Raw genomic sequence first — 17,942 nt, 5'->3', positions numbered from 1 at the left:
TGAACCCGATCACTTCTCACTCAAGACCTGCCTGCCCCCTGCCAGAGCCCTGCCTCCTCCCCTGCATGGGGCTGTTGTCCAGGGATCAGAATGACCAGAAGTCTGACACCCTCTTTAAAATTGCCAACATATTTTTAACTACCTCTCTTCCTGCTACCCCATATTGGAGGCAATTCTTTGTGACCACACATATATGGCTCCTCTAAACCTTTGCTAGTCCTCCTGGTTGGGAAAAGCAAATCTGAATTTCCTCAGCCAGTGGGGAGAGTGAGAAATTCAAGCCCAGATGCAGAAATAAACACAGAAATATTCAGAACTGCAGAGGGCTTACAGCCGCAAAGGTACTTATCCAAAGTACAGTGTATCTTATCCTGATACAACCGCTCTGAATGAGGACATGTAACACTGCACAGGCAGTCGGGTGTGTGTACACTCAAGCATTATTTCAATGTGAGAAACTGTATGCAGTAAAAGTGTAACTGGTAAAAACAGTCTAGCGTAGATCTGACTTAGAGGGGTTGTATGGCTTTAGTAGTATGGTTAAAGCAGTAAATCTTGTGTGTGTGAGAGAGATCACTGTTTTTGTGTGTAACTCAGGCCCGTATGCAGGGGGATGATAAAAGGGGTGTGAACATGACCCCACTTGGGCCAAGTGGGATGGTGTGTTGGGGAGAGCTTTGGACTGAGTGAGGGTAGGATGTGGTGTTTGATCTGAGGTGGATGTTGGGGCTGAGAGGGGGGGATGTTGAGGACTTGTGCAGGGAGGGCGTGGTCAGGCTGAGTGGAGCTGGGATTAGGAGTTCTTTGGACTGAGTGGGCTTGGATAGGTGGAGGGAAGAAATGGTTTACACAGTGTTAAATCAACCAGCAATGGTCACAATACTAGGAAAGGGAGATGTGCAACCAAAAGGACAACCAGGCCTTCACGGGCAGTTCACAGAATATATGATCAGGGTGATGGAGGCACACATGGTGATCTTCAAGTGTTCAGTTAAGCAGCAGAGTGAGCCCACGTGGATTTGCATCTCCACACCTGATTCAAAATTCTGTATCCAGCAACCCGTCCCTTCACATTCACATTCCTTTTCACCCTCTGTGAGTCCTAATTTTCCTATGCACTCCACCCTCTTTCCCAACTTTGATTATATACCTGGACCTACACACGTTTGTGAGGTGTAGCCCTTTGGAAGCATCTCCCTTACCAGAGGTAAGGGATGTGTTATTGTGTTTCTTTGCACTGTTTTCTGATGAATAAAGGCACACATATAACAGTACAACATTTTTATTTCCTCTTCAACAATCTCACAGATCAATCACTCCAATCCTAGGGGAAGGCTTTCTAGGAATGTTCCTGACAATATGTTGCATGGGATGGGGTGGGGGAATGCAGTCTGGAAGTAACTATAAGAAAGATTTATTACAGTGTCCGTCATGCAAAGTGTCCCCTCAAAGCCTCCCTGATATTAATAGCAGCCCTCTATGATCCTCTGAGAGCTCTAGTATCTGGCTGCTCAAACTCTGCAGCCAAGTGCTGTGCCTCATTGCTCCACCCTTGAGCAAATAATTCCCCCTTAGAGTCACACAAATTATGCAAAATGTAACACACAGTGATAATCCGTAGCTTCAAGATTATCTCTGCCACCCTGTGTGAAGTCCTTGTGGTAATTAACAGAGCAGGAGAAAAGTGCGGGGCCCATTCTTTTTTGCTGCAGATGCCAGAACACTCAGCAAAAATTGGCAATTGGAAAAAAGGCATGAAAGGACTCTGTACACCCGTGAACAAAGTGGCGCCTGATGGCCTATTTTGCATGGTCCCAACATGCCCCATACTACGTTCTGCAGTCCCACAACACCTAGTGATAGATGGCACACATATCCACAGTGCATTGCTCAGGCTCATCAAGGGGGAGCTCCCAATATGAACACAATCAGTCAGTTTTGGAGTGTCAACATTAATTTTCTCAGCAAAACTTGGTAATGTGGACATACTCTTATGTATCAGGTGGAATTTCATCTGGCCCTGCTGACTTGAATGCATCTTATGTATTTGAATACTCTCTAACCTGGTCTTTGCTTATTCCGGCTTGTGTTCCTTCCCCCTTGCATTAATATTAATATCTACAAGTGCTGGTCACCATTAACATTTTTAGTGAAGCCTGAAATAAATAGGCATTAAGCACCTCGGCCTTTTCTTGACATCAGCCATTTTTAGTTCTTCTTCCATGCTAAGTAATTTATTCAGGTTACTACTTTTAGTAGAATTCCTTTTTGATCTTTTTAGGTCATTAAAGATGCTGGATGCAAATGTAGCAATTTAGTCTCTTGAAAGAAAAGTTCTTTCAAAAAAGTGGAAATAATATGATTGAATACTTGATTCCCCTCTCTCCTTATCCGTTGCATCCAAAAGAAGAGCTGCACTTAGATCATTTTCATCCAGATTTAATTGGTCTGTCTTTCTTGGATTCAGGATGCAGTTGGGCATGTCAGTTCCTAGCCTGCTTTTTATTTTTGCCATTGGTTTGTGCTGGCAATGTTGGCAAGAGGCCTACCTTCCCCATTAGTAGTTATAAAAGAGTCGTGGGTGTTGAGTATCGAACGCAGGTGCTGGCTATGCCTTTCCAAACAGTCTTGCATGGCTCTGCCTCTAAACCACCACTGCCGGGGGCTTTTTCCATGTGGCTGGGGCTCCAGGCAGAAGCTCCAACCAATGGAGGGATGCCACCTCGTGCACTGATGGGAACAACACCTGGTCTGCTGGTGGAGTGCCAAACCTTGGCACTCTGATTCTGATGGCAGGGAGTGTATTGTCTGGCATGCTGTGCGGGGAGCCACCCTGCCCACCTGCCAGAGGCTCCAGAACTAGGGGAGGGAGGCCAGGCTTCTCACCCACCACTCACTTATTGGGCACTCTGGAACTCGGAGAGAGGAGCTATGCAGCTCATCCTCCAGGTGCCCTGGGGGTGGTGGTGGGGACTGTGCCATCAGCTCAGTATGCTGGGGGAGGAGTTGGGGGGCTATGGGCTTTCATAGGAGGGGAGGAGCCTTAGGCAAAAGAGGAGGGCAGCCAGGGGCCAGTCTCCCACCCACTGCCCATAACAGGAATTCATCCAACTTCCATCTTGAAGTGACGTAAGTAGCTACTCCATATATAGAATTTAAGTGCAGTGTCATGTTAAGTCAACAACATGTAATTTACATAATTGTTCATAGTTTTTTTTTTTACATGTTCCTGTTTTACTTCACAGAACAAAAAAAAATTTTCAACCTATGTTGTTGCTTCAGGACTTCAGTATGGGGCTGAAGAAGGAATATTTCACTACTTTTTTAAGGTAGGCATTTTTGAGATTATTTTGGTGAAATTTAATTTAAATATTGTACAGTTTTTAAGGCAAATTGAAAAGGAATTTAACAAACTTCTAACAGTATTATTACTGTGCTTTGAAGGTGTCTGTGAACAAAGCAGAAGATCTAATCCAATGCCTCTTGAGGTCCATTGCCATGGTCTACATTATATTGGCATAACTGTTTTGACTAACTGAAAAACACACATACTAGTTGACATAGTTATTTTGGGAAATTCCCCATTAGAGACACAACTTTACCAACAGAAAACTACTTCTCTCAGCATAGCTAATGTTGTCTGGGGAGATGATATTGCTGTGCTAGAAGAACTCCTCCTTCTGACCGCACATGCTGTGTCTGTACTAGGGGACTATTGTGGCATAGCTACGCCAATATGGAATCATAGAGATTTAAAGCTCGAGGGGGAATTTAAGTGGTCATCCAGTCCATCTACCTGCACTGATGCAGGACTAAGTAGTCTAGTCTAACACCCTGACAGGTGTTTACCTGAACTGTTCTTAAAAACCTCCAAGAACTAGGATTCACAGCCTCCCTTGGAAGCCTTTTCTGGTATTTAAATATCCTTATAGTTAGAAAGTTTTTTTTAAGAACTAATTCAAATCTCATCTGCTATACATTAAGCCCATTACTTCTTGTCTGACCTTCAATGGACATGGGGAACAACTGACTAGCCTCCTCTTTATAAAACCCCTTAACCTAACTGAAGACTGTTATCAGGTCCATCCTTTTCTCCATATTAATATGACCATTTCCTTAACTTTTTTTACAGAGGTCACTTTTTCTAAACTTTTTATCATTTTGGTGCCTTCATCTGAATGCTCTCCCATTTGTCCACATCTTTTTGAAAGTGTGGTGCCCAAAATCAAACCAAGCTGAGTCTTCACTAATGCCAAATACAGTGGAACAATTACCTCCTCCAGTGTCTTACATATAATGCATCTGCTATCCCAGAATGACATTAGTCTTTTTGCAGATGCATCACATAATTGGCTTATGTTCAATTTATGATTCACTGTAGCTACCAGATCCTGTTCAGCGTACTACTGCCTAGCCAATTGTCTCCCATTTTGTATTTGTAGAGTTGATTTTTCCTTCCTAAATGTAATACTTTGCACTTGTCTTTATTGAATTTCATCTCATTTATTTCAGGCCACTTCTCTAATTTGTCAAATCATTCTAAATTCTACCCCTGTCCTCCAAAATGCTAGCAAGCCCTCCCAGCTTGGTGTCATGTGCAGATTTATATATGTGTACTCTCCACTCCATTATCAAAGTAATTAAACAACATATTGAATAATATCAGATGGAGGATAGACCCCTAGAGAACTCCACTAGATATACCCACCCAATCTGACAGCACATCATTGATAATTACTCTTTGGGCTTGTCTACGCTAGCCCCGTACTTCAAAGGGGACATGTAAAGAAGCGTGATTGGAGAATAGCAATGAGGTGCTGCACTGCATATGAAGCACCTCATTAGCACAATTCCTGCTGTGCGAACTTTGAAGTTGCTAACTTGGAAATGGTGGCAAGCAGTGTAGCTGCAGGCACTTCAAAGTACCTGTGCAACATTTTGGGAGTAAGGGTACTTTGAAGTTGCATGGGTACTTCAAATTGCCCACGGCTACACGGCTTACCGCTGCCTCCAAGTTAGCAACTTTGAAATTCGCTTGGTGGGAATTATGCTAATGAGGTGCTGCATATGCAGCGCAGTACGTCATTGCTATTCTCCGCTCGGGCTCATTTACATGTCCCCTTCAAAGGAGGGGGCTAGTGTAGACAAGCTCTTTGAGTATGGTCTTTCAACCAGTTAGACATCCACCTTAAAATAATTTCATTTGGACAGCATCTCTCTTGTTTGCTGATGAGACTGTTACATGGGACTCTTCCAAAAAACTTACTTAAATCAAGATATATCAACTCTACGGCTTCCTCCCCATGCATTAGACGAGTGGTGAAGAAGAAATTATGTTGTTTTGGCATCACTTGTTCTTCACAAATTCATATTGGCTATTACTTTTACATTATCCTTTACATGTTTACAAATATAACTGGGCTTGGAAGAAGTAAATTTTTATTGGCAAATGTAGTTAATTTTCAATCTCACCACTTACATAAATCAATAAAATATTTCCATTAATAATTATTAAAATATATGGCTAGGCAAAATATAAATATGCTGGCTGAGAACTTATTAGAGACTGTCATTAAACAATTGTCAGACCCCCACACTGATTTCCCACAACTGTGAGTATTTACATTGATAACAATAGAAAAAATGCTTAAAAATAAACACCAATATTCCTAACAATGATATAATTTAAAAAAAATCAAATTCTGTCATGCCTGTAAATCTAAACTATGCCATCACCCATCATAGGCTCTGTAGTGTAGACATGGCAACACTGATCTTTTTTTTTTTAATTTAAAATATATTCATTAATTCCACAGTTTTGGGACCTTATACAAGTGTATCCTTCATTGGTGAGGGCACATGTATCATGGAACATCAATAGAGTTTACAGCTTACTTGCTGGGGGTTAGGTAAAAAAAAAAATTGTACTATAACGTGATTTTTCCCCTACATTTTCTTTAATACTATTTTCATGTCATATCCTTTGGGATATAAAATAATTATAATAAACCTTTCTCAAAACTGAGTATTAGTGATTGCCACTAACTTTGTAGGCTCTTTATAGGCTGATAATCAGCAGCTCGCAGAACTGATTACTATGCTGTGGGTCACATTCACATCAAAGGAACTGAATATTAAAATCTATGATGTACCTGGTTTCATGAACCATACATATGTTCATTTTTGCAACTGTAATTAAATATGAGTCTCATTTTTCATTTGCATTTATTTTCAGACAGCTTGGCTTGGTGAGATTCCTGCATTACCAGTTTTTGGAGAGGGAACAAATTTTCTTCCAACCATTCATATTGTTGATTTAGCTGCGTAAGTATGCTTTTTTTAGGGATGGTCTGCCCTGGAAATGCTTTGTAGCCATATGTGTGCCAAAGCCACACTTGAACTGCAAATTTCAGACAGCTGCTGTCATATTTGCCTTCTAAAACTTTTTATTTTTTAAAATGGAATTGTACCGGAGTTGAATTTGGCAACTCATTTTGATACAAATGGAGAAATAAATATTTCCAGCATGAAACAGGCCTTCTAGAAATTATATCTTACTGTAATCTGAGGCCATGCTTTCAGGAAGTTCCTAGGAGTACCATGTCTTGAACATGATACCAGTCAACCAAATAATAGACATGGAACTGCACCACAGTTTTTAAAATCAGGACAGAAAGGACAAGTAGTAGCTCTGTGTGTGTGTGTGTGTGTGTGTGTGTGTTAGAGACATTGCTCTGTATTTATGAATTGTCTTGGCCAAACTGCAATATCTAGTTATATTATCTAACAACAACAACAAAAATAACCAGAAAATAGCATGATTTGGAACATTCAGAGTTTCTATATACCCTTTCCTTTGGGCCTGCTTCTATATTACATTTCATGTTACAGACACAATATTTTTCCTTCTACTAATGGACATTTATTCCATTTGCTATATTGCAGGGTGTTACAAAATATAGCTGACCATAGGCCAAGGACTCACTACATTGTGGCAGTGGATGAATCTATACATTCTCTTCAGGCCATAGTTAAGGTAAAACTGTTTGTTTTGTACAAGTATCTCAGTCCTGTAAATCGTTACTCCTTATTCTGTTAAAAGTCTCTGAATTATGCTGTACAACAATTTTATAAAAACTAGCCTTGAACTCAAACAGAGCATACGTCCTTTAAACTAAAGCAATGTGTTGGCCCAGTCCTTCGGTCAATATGTATTAGTTTCAAAAGGGCTTTTGCCTGTGACAAAGGGCTGCTGGATGAGACCTTATTTTGTCATACAACTCATATATGCTGTAATTAGACTGTCAGTGTCTTTCTGAAATTCTTTGTTTCTTTAAATTGTAGGAGTATAGGTTGTTCCTTTGTTTAATCAAGTGCCTTGAAGCAGAGCCCAGCAAAGTAATCTGGAACCTGCTATGAAGTGATTTTTACTGTCTATTATTTAAAAGTGCTTTAGAAGAAATTGGCAATTTACTTATCTACTGATATTGAAAACGGAACTTACTGGCAATAGCAGAATCTTCTGCTAGTAGTCTGCAGAATAAAATATGTTGAGAACCATGTAGTGGGATCTTTGGTAAGGAGCACAGGTCCATGGTTGGCTCGTGGCTTTACAGCATGCTCCATAAACTAGAAATCTTGCAATAGAAAGCTTTTTTAGTACAGATAGTAAAAGGATCTGAAATATAGCCCAGCAGACATATTCTACCATGTTTCTAAATTTGCACTTGTACATATAACCCTTCTGCGAGTAGCAGTTGGCAGCAGTCAGGGCCAGGTTCGATATCTAGGGGTTCCTTTTCATCCATCTCACACAGAACTGGCTCGATCCCCCACCCAGTAGCCTGGGAGATTCACTTACCTCTGGACACCTCTGAGAGGCAATGCTTCCCCACTCTCAAGCACAGAGTCTGAGTGTAGAAAAAAAACTTTTAATGAAAGAGGCAGAGAAGTCACATGGCATTAGCTTGGGAAAATATCACAACCAGAGTTCATAACCAACCCCCACGTAACCATGCCAGCTCAAATGGATTGAGCAATGTCCTTTTCCTCTCAGGCTCACCAGTCCAACAATGTAAGGGTCCCGCCCACCAAACTTTCTCCATACCCCACTTCAAATGCTCCACTTACAGCTCTGTGCAATCCGTGCAGACCCCAACACGTCAACCTGCTGACTTCCCTCATTGAGCCTGAGGCAATGCCACCTTTGTGCTGGTCCTGTGGTTCACTTGCTCCTGCCAGCCACCCTGCTGGATGCCACACTCTACCGGCTGTCTGCCATCCACTGCTTTGGGGGTTTGACTTGAAGCAACACCCTCTGATGTTAGCTCTCAATCTCAGTATCCACTAGGGTGAAGTCTCACACAAAAAGAATACAGACTTCATTATCCAGCTTTTAGTTCTATCTTTGAACAGTGAGGGGAAGGACTAGTAAAACCAAGCTTATGGCTAAAGGCTCAGTTTGGCAAAAGGCTCCCTGCTAGCTAGTTCAACCAGTAAATCCTCCTTCAACTCCCTCACAATGGTCAGATGAGGGGAGCCCTATGCAATCCATATTTTACACAGGAATGCCCTGTACCCCCCCACAACAAGTTCAAGCATTGTTGAGACTTCATCATGCTTACACTGGGTGATAGCATAAATTGTGACTTTACAACATGTTGTTTACAATAGACAAAAGTCCATTGCTTCATCTGCTATCCATCGGGCCTTGCAAACAAAGCATTACATATGAACACCTTTGCATTTTCATGCAAATAATCTCTAAAGGACACATTTCTCAAATTCCTTCAGCAGGATTGAGCTCCTGCTGACACATTCCTTACATACCCATATGTTCTTCAAATTGTTTTGCATGTCAAAAGTATGAGTTAACTGAGTGCCAAATTTAAATGTGTACAACATTGTTTTCTGACAGTGCATTAGCAAAAATGTTGGATCAGGAAAAATCCAAAAGATTCCAAGAGAAAATGCTTTCTTAAACAAAGACTTAACGGTTAGTATTTTGTTTCCTTTTTCTAATATCTTCTTTAAAGAGGGGATATAAAATGAAATATAAATACCATGCAATGCATTTTTATTGTTTAATACATCACAAACATGACACAAAAGTATGCCAACAAACGTATATAAACTATGGATAAAGTAAACAAAGAAGCAGGTTATAAACCTCAGAATAGAGAATTAGGAGGAATTTTTGCTAGTATGTGGAGTCTGATCATGAGGTTCTCTAGTGACATATTGAAGTTGATGTAAGTTGAGGATGCTGAGCACTTCATAGGAGGCTCACACAGAATTGTGTCTTCACACAGGAAAGAAGATGTAAATAGTGAGCTACATTTTTTAATTCTGATTAGTCAATAAGATGTGGCAGACATGAATTATTTTTATATCCTTGCAAGTAGTTTGGAGTAAACTAGGTAACAATAGTCAAAGGTACTTTGGAATGTGTCCCTTTAATATTGCCATGCAAGGATAATTGGGCAAATATGGTCTGTGTTACACAGGTCCTTCTAGCCTTAAAATCTATGAATAAGAACAGATTTGGGAGTGAAGAGACATGGAATTAATTTTGTTACTGTAACCGTCTTCACTGGTTACAGTAACAAAGTACCCTCAGATGGTAGTCTTTGCAGCATGGCAATAGGAGTGAAAGAGAGATTAACAAGAAAAAATAAAGTACAGGTTACACCTCCCTGGTTTGGCTCCCTGAGGACCTGCCTGATTCCAAACCAGGGAGCTTGATGGACTAGAGGAAATCAATGCGAGCCCATCAGCAGTGGGCCTCCAGGCTCCACGCCCAGTTGCCAGGCTCTGCTCCTTCTGATGGTCCCCAGCTGCAGCCTGCAGATCCCACCCCAACCACTGACCTCTGGTCCAGGCCCCCAACCCCAGGCACTGACTGCCAGCTCCATGCCAGGCTCTGCTCCCAGCCAGGCTTCCCTGGCCATCAGACTTCAGCCCTCAGCCACTGACTCTCAGCCACCAGTCCCATCTGAACTCTGCTCCCAGCCACCAGCTCTGCTGCCTCTGGCTCCCAACTCCCAACCTGGTTAGTGTCTGCTGCCAGACACCTGCTTTGAGACCCAGCTGGGCTCCACTGCCAGCAACTGGCTCCTGATGCCCAGCTCTGGCCAGGTTCTGCTGCCCACTATCTCCTGACCCTGGTCAGATTCTGCTGCCAGCCACCAGCTCTCCATCCCCAACCCTGTCCAGATTCCACACCTTGCTGCTGGCTCTCTGCCAGTGGCCCCAGCTGGGCTGCCACCAGGAGGTTCCTGCTGCCAGGCTTCAGCCCCTGGCCACAGCCGAGCTTCAGCCACAACTCCCAGCCTCCAGCCACTGAGGTCTGCTCCCATTGCCTGGCCCCAAGCCCTGGGCAACATTCCTAGCCTCGGCCTGGTGCTCTACTCTGGCAACATATGTGGTCTTGCTGTACTGGAGCACCCACGGGGTCCCCAGCAGTGGTGGGCCACAGACGTTGCTGGACCAGAGAGTCTTAGATAGTGAGGTCCAACTTGTATTATATAATTGTTTCCTTAACTCTTCACTGTTAATGATAATTTGGACTAATAAAATTAAAATAAGTTTTAAAATTGTGTTATGGTCTCTAGGTCTGAATCACAGCTCATTAAAGTAAACGGACGTCATTCCATTGATTTCAATTCTGTTTGGATTAGGGCCTTTTGTTTCCTTTTTGCCTTTTACTCTGCTTAGAAAATGCAAGTTCCACTTTCTTGTTTCTATGAATGGTCATAAGCCAGTAATACAGTGGCTGAATTTCCAAGGCTTCATGAGAATATTTAAATTAAAAATAAAACTTGTTTTCATTTAAATGTTAAATAATCTTGAAAATATTACTTTTTGTTTTTGTAAAGCAGGACCCTTCCCGGCCTCCTCTAATTTTTTTAGCTAAGAAATACATCTTGGGGTTAAACTAGTTAGCAGTGTCCCTCTAATATTAAAGAGGGAATTCTGTCAATTATATATCCTTTTGCTCCTTTAGCAAGCACATTTGGATATGTTACTTGTGAACCTGCGAATGGAAGCTATTGTCTTGAAGGAAAACTTCAACATTAAGTGGGTTGCTCAGGCAGGTCTGGTGGAGAATTTTGAGCAAGTCCTCAAAGAATATAAGCAAAGCCGGGGATTACTGGTAAGTATTTCCTGTACACATTCATATTTTTCAAAGAAGGGTGTTTAAATATGCATTAAATAATATTGGAATGCTAGTAAGAAAGGCGAAATAATCTAACAAATGCAATAAATTATCAACTAAAATTGAAAGGACCAAAGAATTACAGAGAACAAATGCTTTTCCTGTTGTTCGAGAACTGAAATCCTTCAGGTGAAAGAATATTCTTAGCAGATGGCTGTGGCTCTGGAAGTAGCTCTCTCTTTTGATATACCCCAGTGCAGTGATTTTTTGAATGAAATAAGAAACAACTGTTTATTCAGGTGTTTTGATTTTAAAGGTAGTCTATGCTTGAAAGACTTTCAATACCTCTATGTTGATATATATCAGTAGGGACCCATAGTGGAGGTGTACTGTATATCAGCATAAGATCTTTTGTTAGTATGGGTAAATTGCCTTCTGTCTAACATAACCTATATTTACTAAAGGACTTCTTTTTCCAGTATAGCTTCAGTTACAATAATCCCTCAAAAAGCATGATTTTGAGTTGCACTTAACTCACATTAATGCAAGTTAAGCGCAACTCAAAATCCCACTCCGCCGCGGCTGCAGTTGAAACCCGCCTGTGACCCAGCTCACCACCCACTTGCCCAGCTCTGGCTCACCACCCCCGCCATGGTTCAATGCCCCCGGCCCCAGTTCAAACCTACCCTGACAGCCTGGCTCACCACGTGCACGTGGCTCTGGCTCAACACCCCCTGGACCTGGTTCAAACCCCCTGTGCATGGCTCCAGCTCACCACCCCTCACCCATGGCCCTGGTTCAATCCCCCACTGCCCTGGTTCAACCCCCTGCTGTTCAAGCCACCCTGGCTTAACCCCTCTCCCACAGCCCCAACCCACCACCGGGCTTAACCTCCCACAACTGCCCCCCTGCCCCAACCCCAGGACATTTCCTATCAAAAGTCATTCCAGGTGCTTTTGGTGCTTCCCTGGCTGCAGAACATGCATTTTGCTGGGGAAAAAGCCGCCCCCAACTTCGAGTTAAAATTCGAGTTACGCGAGGTGCATGAGTATGCAACCCTTGTGTAACTTGAGGGACTACAGCACATGGTGAAGAGGAGGTTGGGCCAGCATAATTATGTCATTTAAATGTGTGTTCTTTTCACACCCCTGGCTGACATTACTATGCTATCAAAACTTTGCAGTGCAGAGCTGGCCTTAGAATCAATAGCTGTATTTTATATCCTTTGTCTGCTCTGGTTACTGCTAAGTCGGGATGTTCTGTTATATACAGTTATTCCTTCACCTAGTTCCATATGTAATATGCAACACTGTTTCCTAAATGGGCTAAATATTTGACTGTATTCAAATAAGTTACTAATGGTGCGAGAAAGTTTTGGGGCTATACAGTTATTGTTTTGTCTTTAATTTTGTAAAGACGTCTGGTTATGACTGTGACTGTCGTGATACCAACTAGTAAGGAGTAAATCCTGCCCAAGCCTCCATGGGTGCAGAAAGTCCAGAACAAAGCAAAACTCTTGAGATTCATTGAAAGTCCCAGCACCGATGCACAGAAAAGGGTTTTCAGGGCTAGACAGGGCTGTTAGATCTGTGACCACGTGAACATACCAGTTTGAATAAAGAATACTCAGGTAAATAAAAGCAAACAATTAGGAAATGTGAGATGGATGATGTTAAACATTTTATTATTAGTGGCTCAGTGTATGACCAGCCCAATCAACTGCATATTGCCAGGCAAAAGAGAATTTTAGAAGGGTTTGTGTTTGTATATAGTTTTAGGCCCCATCTTGCTTCAGGAACTGCAAATGAAAATGCCTTCCCTATCGCAAATCTTACTGAGGTTAGTGGGACTGTATATAGGCACATGTATCTGCACTGGATGAGCCTGATGCAGGTGAGTTTTGGACATTTAGCTCTGAATCCCGATGCCAATGAATAACCCAAATGGCTTGGCAGTATGGTGTGGATCTCTGTGGAACTTACAGGAAAAAATCATTCATGGACCTGCAGGTCTTGTTTTAGAGCTGAAATAGCACGTGTTTCCTGTACCACCCCCAATGGAGGAAGGTGGGAGAGACCAGTGGATCCAGACAGTAGTATATCTACTATGTGGGGTACCAGATCCTCGGTGTAAGGGGCTCAGGCACTCTGGGAAGAATTTTGAATGGAGAAATTTTCTCAGAATTTTTCTCAGTATTTTGTTCAGGTTGAATCTGAATATTGAATACAGCAGTGTTTTGTTCATGTGGTTGAATTTTTCAGAGGGGAAATACATTTGCTGAGTTTTTCCTGATCATGCTCAGAGTCAAAGTCTAACAATTCATCTTATTCTGTGGAAGAGGGGAATGAGTCAAGGGCTCATACTCTCTTTTTTTACAGTTTTTCTTCCCCTCTTTCACTTTCTTTGATTTTTTTAAGCTTTTTTATCTTGCTAAGAGTTGATCTGAAGTTCTCTCACAAAGAGTCCTTGCCTGCTGAAGCCTATGCCCAAGAAGGAGCAAGGGGAAATGTTTCCAGATCCTTTCTGGCCAGTTTAGGAAGGAGGAGAAGCGCTTATTGCAGGATTGAAATTCACTTTCTCATCAGATGGATCTAACAGATCTTTATTAGGGCAAAATACACAGCAAGGGTAGGTCTACACGCAAAGTTATTTCAATGTAATTATCCTTGCATCTACACAATGAAACTGCAATTCCAAATTAGCAGTTGGCTTATTTTGAAATTGGTAAACCTCATTCTACAAGGAATAGCACCTATTTCAAAATAGCTGTGTCTACACGTGCACGCTACTTCAAAGTAGCGGCACTAACTTCGAAATAGCACCCGTCGCGGCTACACGCGTCGGGCGCTATTTCGAAGTTAACTTCGACGTTAGGCGGGGAGACGTCGAAGTCGCTAACCTCATGAGGGGATCGGAATAGCACCCTACTTCGACGTTCAACGTTGAAGTAGGGACTGTGTAGACGATCCGCGTCCTGCAACGTCGAAATTGCTGGGTCCTCCATGGCAGCCATCAGCTGGGGGGTTGAGAGATGCTCTCTCTCCAGCCCCTGCGGGGCTCTATGGTCACCGTGGGCAGCAGCCCTTAGCCCAGGGCTTCTGGCTGCTTCTGCGGCAGCTGGGGATCCATGCTGCAGGCACAGGGTCTGCAACCAGTTGTCAGCTCTGTGTATCTTGTGTTGTTTAGTGCAACTATGTCTGGGAGGGGCCCTTTAAGGGAGTGGCTTGCTGTTGAGTCCGCCCTGTGACCCTGTCTGCAGCTGTGCCTGGCACCCTTATTTCGATGTGTGCTACTTTGGCGTGTAGACATACCCTCGCAGCACCTATTTTGATGTGGTGCCGTGCAACGTCGAAGTTGAACATCGACGTTGCCAGCCCTGGAGGACGTGTAGACGTTATTCATCGAAATAGCCTATTTCGATGTTGCTACGTCGAAATAAGCTATTTCGATGTTGGCTTCACGTGTAGACGTAGCCAATAGGTGATATCAAGACAGGGAATAGAGTCTATCTCTAAATAAGACATGGCACATCTGATGGCTGTATTATGAAATAGGCTGTATGTGTGTAGATGCTGTATTTTGAAATAGCTAAGTGCTATTTCAAAATGCATCTTAGTGTGCTCTTCCAGAATAGTTTGTTTTGAAATACAACTACTGTGTAGCCATACCCCAAGTGATGATGAATTACATTTGGGAAGCTCATCAGCATGCTGTCATCACAGTTGCTTCCAACACTGCATAATAAAGCTTCAACCTCCCTTTGTTACACAGACTAAAACTTTTTGGTATCTTTTCTTATACATATGTATTAGTTCCTCATTTCCACATCCACTCTCTTCTCCTGACATAATAGCATAGGCTTAGTGATAACACAGACCAGTTTATTTTAGCTTTGTGGCTACTTTATCATTTATTTTTCTTACAAACATGATTACTCTATAATTTCTTACATGTGTAAAGTTTTAATTATGCCATTAAACATTATTGAAATAGATGATTAACAATCACAGTAGGTTGCTGTTAGGCCTAAATATGCCCTTGCTTCCAATGCTTATGAGCTCTGTTTCTTTTTCCAGAGTGCACAGGATCCATTTTAGAACTTAGGGGTAAGGACTTGTAATCCTGTAATTCTGCTCCCTCATTTCTCCAGGGGCCACTGGCTCTTACCCTCAAGGGTTGGTTCATTGGGCCCTCCTCATCCTTGGAGCCTCTCCCGCATCTACCTGTAAATTCTTGATCCATTTTTGTCACAGCTACTCTGGCAGCTAGGAGATACTACATGCCTGCCTGATTCATAGCACTGGGATCTAAGAGAGTTAGGGACGTGAGGCTGAGTGCAGGCTGAGCACAAAACACTGCAGAACCTGGGAAGTCAGTCACACAGATGAAGAACCATTTGGATTTCATTTGGTGCTTTTTAGGGTGCTCTGACATACCCAGAAGGTGCAGAAGAGTTGGGAGGTATGCACTGTAACTGAGGCTTCAGGTGATTCCAACACCTGGCTTAAAAAACTGGTCAATGGGGGAAGAGAGGCTGGGAGGATGATTGCTGCTGACCACTGCCCCAGATTTTGACACTCTGTCTCCCCAAAAAACACCTTAAGCAGATGTCAATGTTGGAGTTTTAAAAACTGATGTCTATGCATGTCACAGAGGCAAAGAAACTAAAGGAAAGCAGACACTGAGGGAGCATGGCCAGACCGTGTGGCTCAAAAAGCTAATCTATCTTTGTGAGCTGCAGAGAGAGGAGAGCTTCCTGGATATCAAGAACTTTAGGAAACACTGAGCTACATAAATAGGAGGACATCCAAGGGTAGGATTTGTACACTGAAAGTTAATCTAAAATAGGTGTCCAATTTTACCTTAATTTGTTCTTGTATTTTCTACTGGTCATTGGGAAAAGACCAATAATTTAAAACAAAAATCACACTCTGTGCTTATTTCTTTTCCTTTTTTAATTTTTTCAGCCAATCAAAATTTGTGTTCTTGGTCCTCCTGCAGTTGGGAAATCTACCATTTCTGAAGAACTCTGCAAATACTACAAGCTACATCACATTAAAATAAAGGATGTAATTGCTGAAGCAATAGAAAATCTAGTATGTGGGTAACTCTTCTTTAGGAGTATTATTTTGATTGGTTTTCATAATTTTAAAATGTAAAATGTTTGAAATCAGTAAAAATGAATAAGAAAACTGTGATTTAGAAGTTGAAGAATGATCATAGGATATAACCCATCTGGAATTAAAAATATCCTAATTCCATTGTAGATGTCCAACAGTGGCTGTTGAAACTGATTATTGCCTTTTCTATTTTTTCACTCTCTGTAAAAGCCAAAAAATACTTTCTTTAACCTATGTTGTAAAAGCATGATCTTGTGACATGCTGATTTCTTAGCACTCCTTATTTTATCCTATTGTGATTATTGAAGATGGCTTAGCACCTCATAGCACAGGGCCTTACATGAGCTGCATAGCTATATAATAAAATTCCAGGATTGTTACTCTGTGTAATTTATATTCTTCTTCGAGTGGTCCCCGTGGGTGCTCCACCATAGGTGTCGGGCTCGCCCCGGCGCCGTAGCTCGGAAAATCTTCAGCAGTCTCCGTCAGGTCGCACATGCGCCGATGCGCGTCAGGTCTTCGCACGCTTACGGTCACGTGCGCGATCCAGTCCCCGCCAGTTCCTTCTCAACCGCCAACGGCTGCAGACGGAATCCTCTCCGGCTCCAACACCCGAGACAGATAAACTCCGTTTTATTCGTTTTACTAGTTATAATTATAGTTAATAGTTATTTAGTTATTATAATATTGGTCTACGGTGTATATAGTTTTGTTCTAGAAGCAAAAGACTGTTTTAGGGATTGGAGCGGCCACCTCTGGGCAGGCCCGCCATTTTTCACAAGCTTTCAAAGGCTAACAGTTGCTATTGTTTGGCAAATAGACTGTTAAGTGTGCTGTTAGCACTTAAGGACTCAGAGAATTAAACTCTAATAATGTCGTCCCCCGGTTTTAAAAAGTGTGAATCTTGCCGGGAGGCCATGGCTGCTTTGGATGGCCACAGCAAATGCATCCGGTGCCTCGGGGAGACCCATGTTCCCCAGAAGTGCTCTCATTGCTCCAAATTAACAACTAGAGCTAGGAAAGATAGAGAGATGAGGCTCAAAATGCTTCTCTTTGACAAAGCACTTCAGCCTACCACGTCGGAGAAGTCCCATAAGGAGGGCTCTTCAGGATTGCACAAGAGGAAGGCTGCCTCTTTGGCCTCCTCTGTGCAGAAGAAGAGAAAAGCTTCTCCAGCTCGATCCCTGCCCGTCACTTCTGGGAACGGGACGAGCGAAACAAGGGACCCGGGCCCAATGGCTTCTTCTGCTGAGAGAGCTGCGGCGCACGTACCCATGCAGGGGCCTGCGACTCTTAAGGAAATGGCACCGAGGGCCGCGCAGGCGCCGGAGAGATCAGCACCGGCTACTGCGGCACCGAGAGTTTCGGCTCCGATGGCACCGGAGCGTCAACACCCGGCACGGAGCCCTACGGGGCCGAGTGAAACACCCCGAGCGGCACCAAGAACGACGGCACCGAGCACGGCACCGGGGACACCAGAAACCACCACAGCACCAACTACAGTGCCGAGCTCTCTGGCACCGATCAGGCCTCCATTGGTACCTGAGAGAGCGAAAGCCAAAGAAAGACCCGGCACCGCAGTCCCTCCCCTGAGGTAATTGCGCTGCCATTATCGCCGCGATCCCCCCGGAAATTCAATGAGCAGCAACACCTTCAGCCTGCCA

At 42.9% G+C, this 17,942-nt stretch overlaps 1 protein-coding gene across 4 annotated transcripts in view; it reads left to right on the top strand.

The window, feature by feature from the left end:
* AK7 (adenylate kinase 7) overlaps window positions 1-17,942 on the top strand; it is a 70,720-nt gene that overhangs the window by 15,280 nt on the left and 37,498 nt on the right. For 3 of the 4 annotated variants that reach the window (XM_074998720.1, XM_074998718.1, XM_074998717.1), the window contains exons 6-11: window positions 3,246-3,329; window positions 6,236-6,324; window positions 6,946-7,036; window positions 8,918-8,995; window positions 11,006-11,155; window positions 16,126-16,254. In XM_074998720.1, coding sequence (XP_074854821.1) covers window positions 3,246-3,329; window positions 6,236-6,324; window positions 6,946-7,036; window positions 8,918-8,995; window positions 11,006-11,155; window positions 16,126-16,254 — 621 coding nt within the window. The remainder of the gene's footprint in view (window positions 1-3,245; window positions 3,330-6,235; window positions 6,325-6,945; window positions 7,037-8,917; window positions 8,996-11,005; window positions 11,156-16,125; window positions 16,255-17,942) is intronic. The other variant, XM_074998719.1, reaches the window with a different exon arrangement.

This window comes from Carettochelys insculpta, chromosome 6 (assembly GCF_033958435.1).
Source record: "Carettochelys insculpta isolate YL-2023 chromosome 6, ASM3395843v1, whole genome shotgun sequence".
Lineage (NCBI taxonomy): Eukaryota > Metazoa > Chordata > Testudines > Carettochelyidae > Carettochelys > Carettochelys insculpta.
Note: the sequence above shows the minus strand (reverse complement) of the source record. Positions and strands in the feature narration are given on the sequence as shown.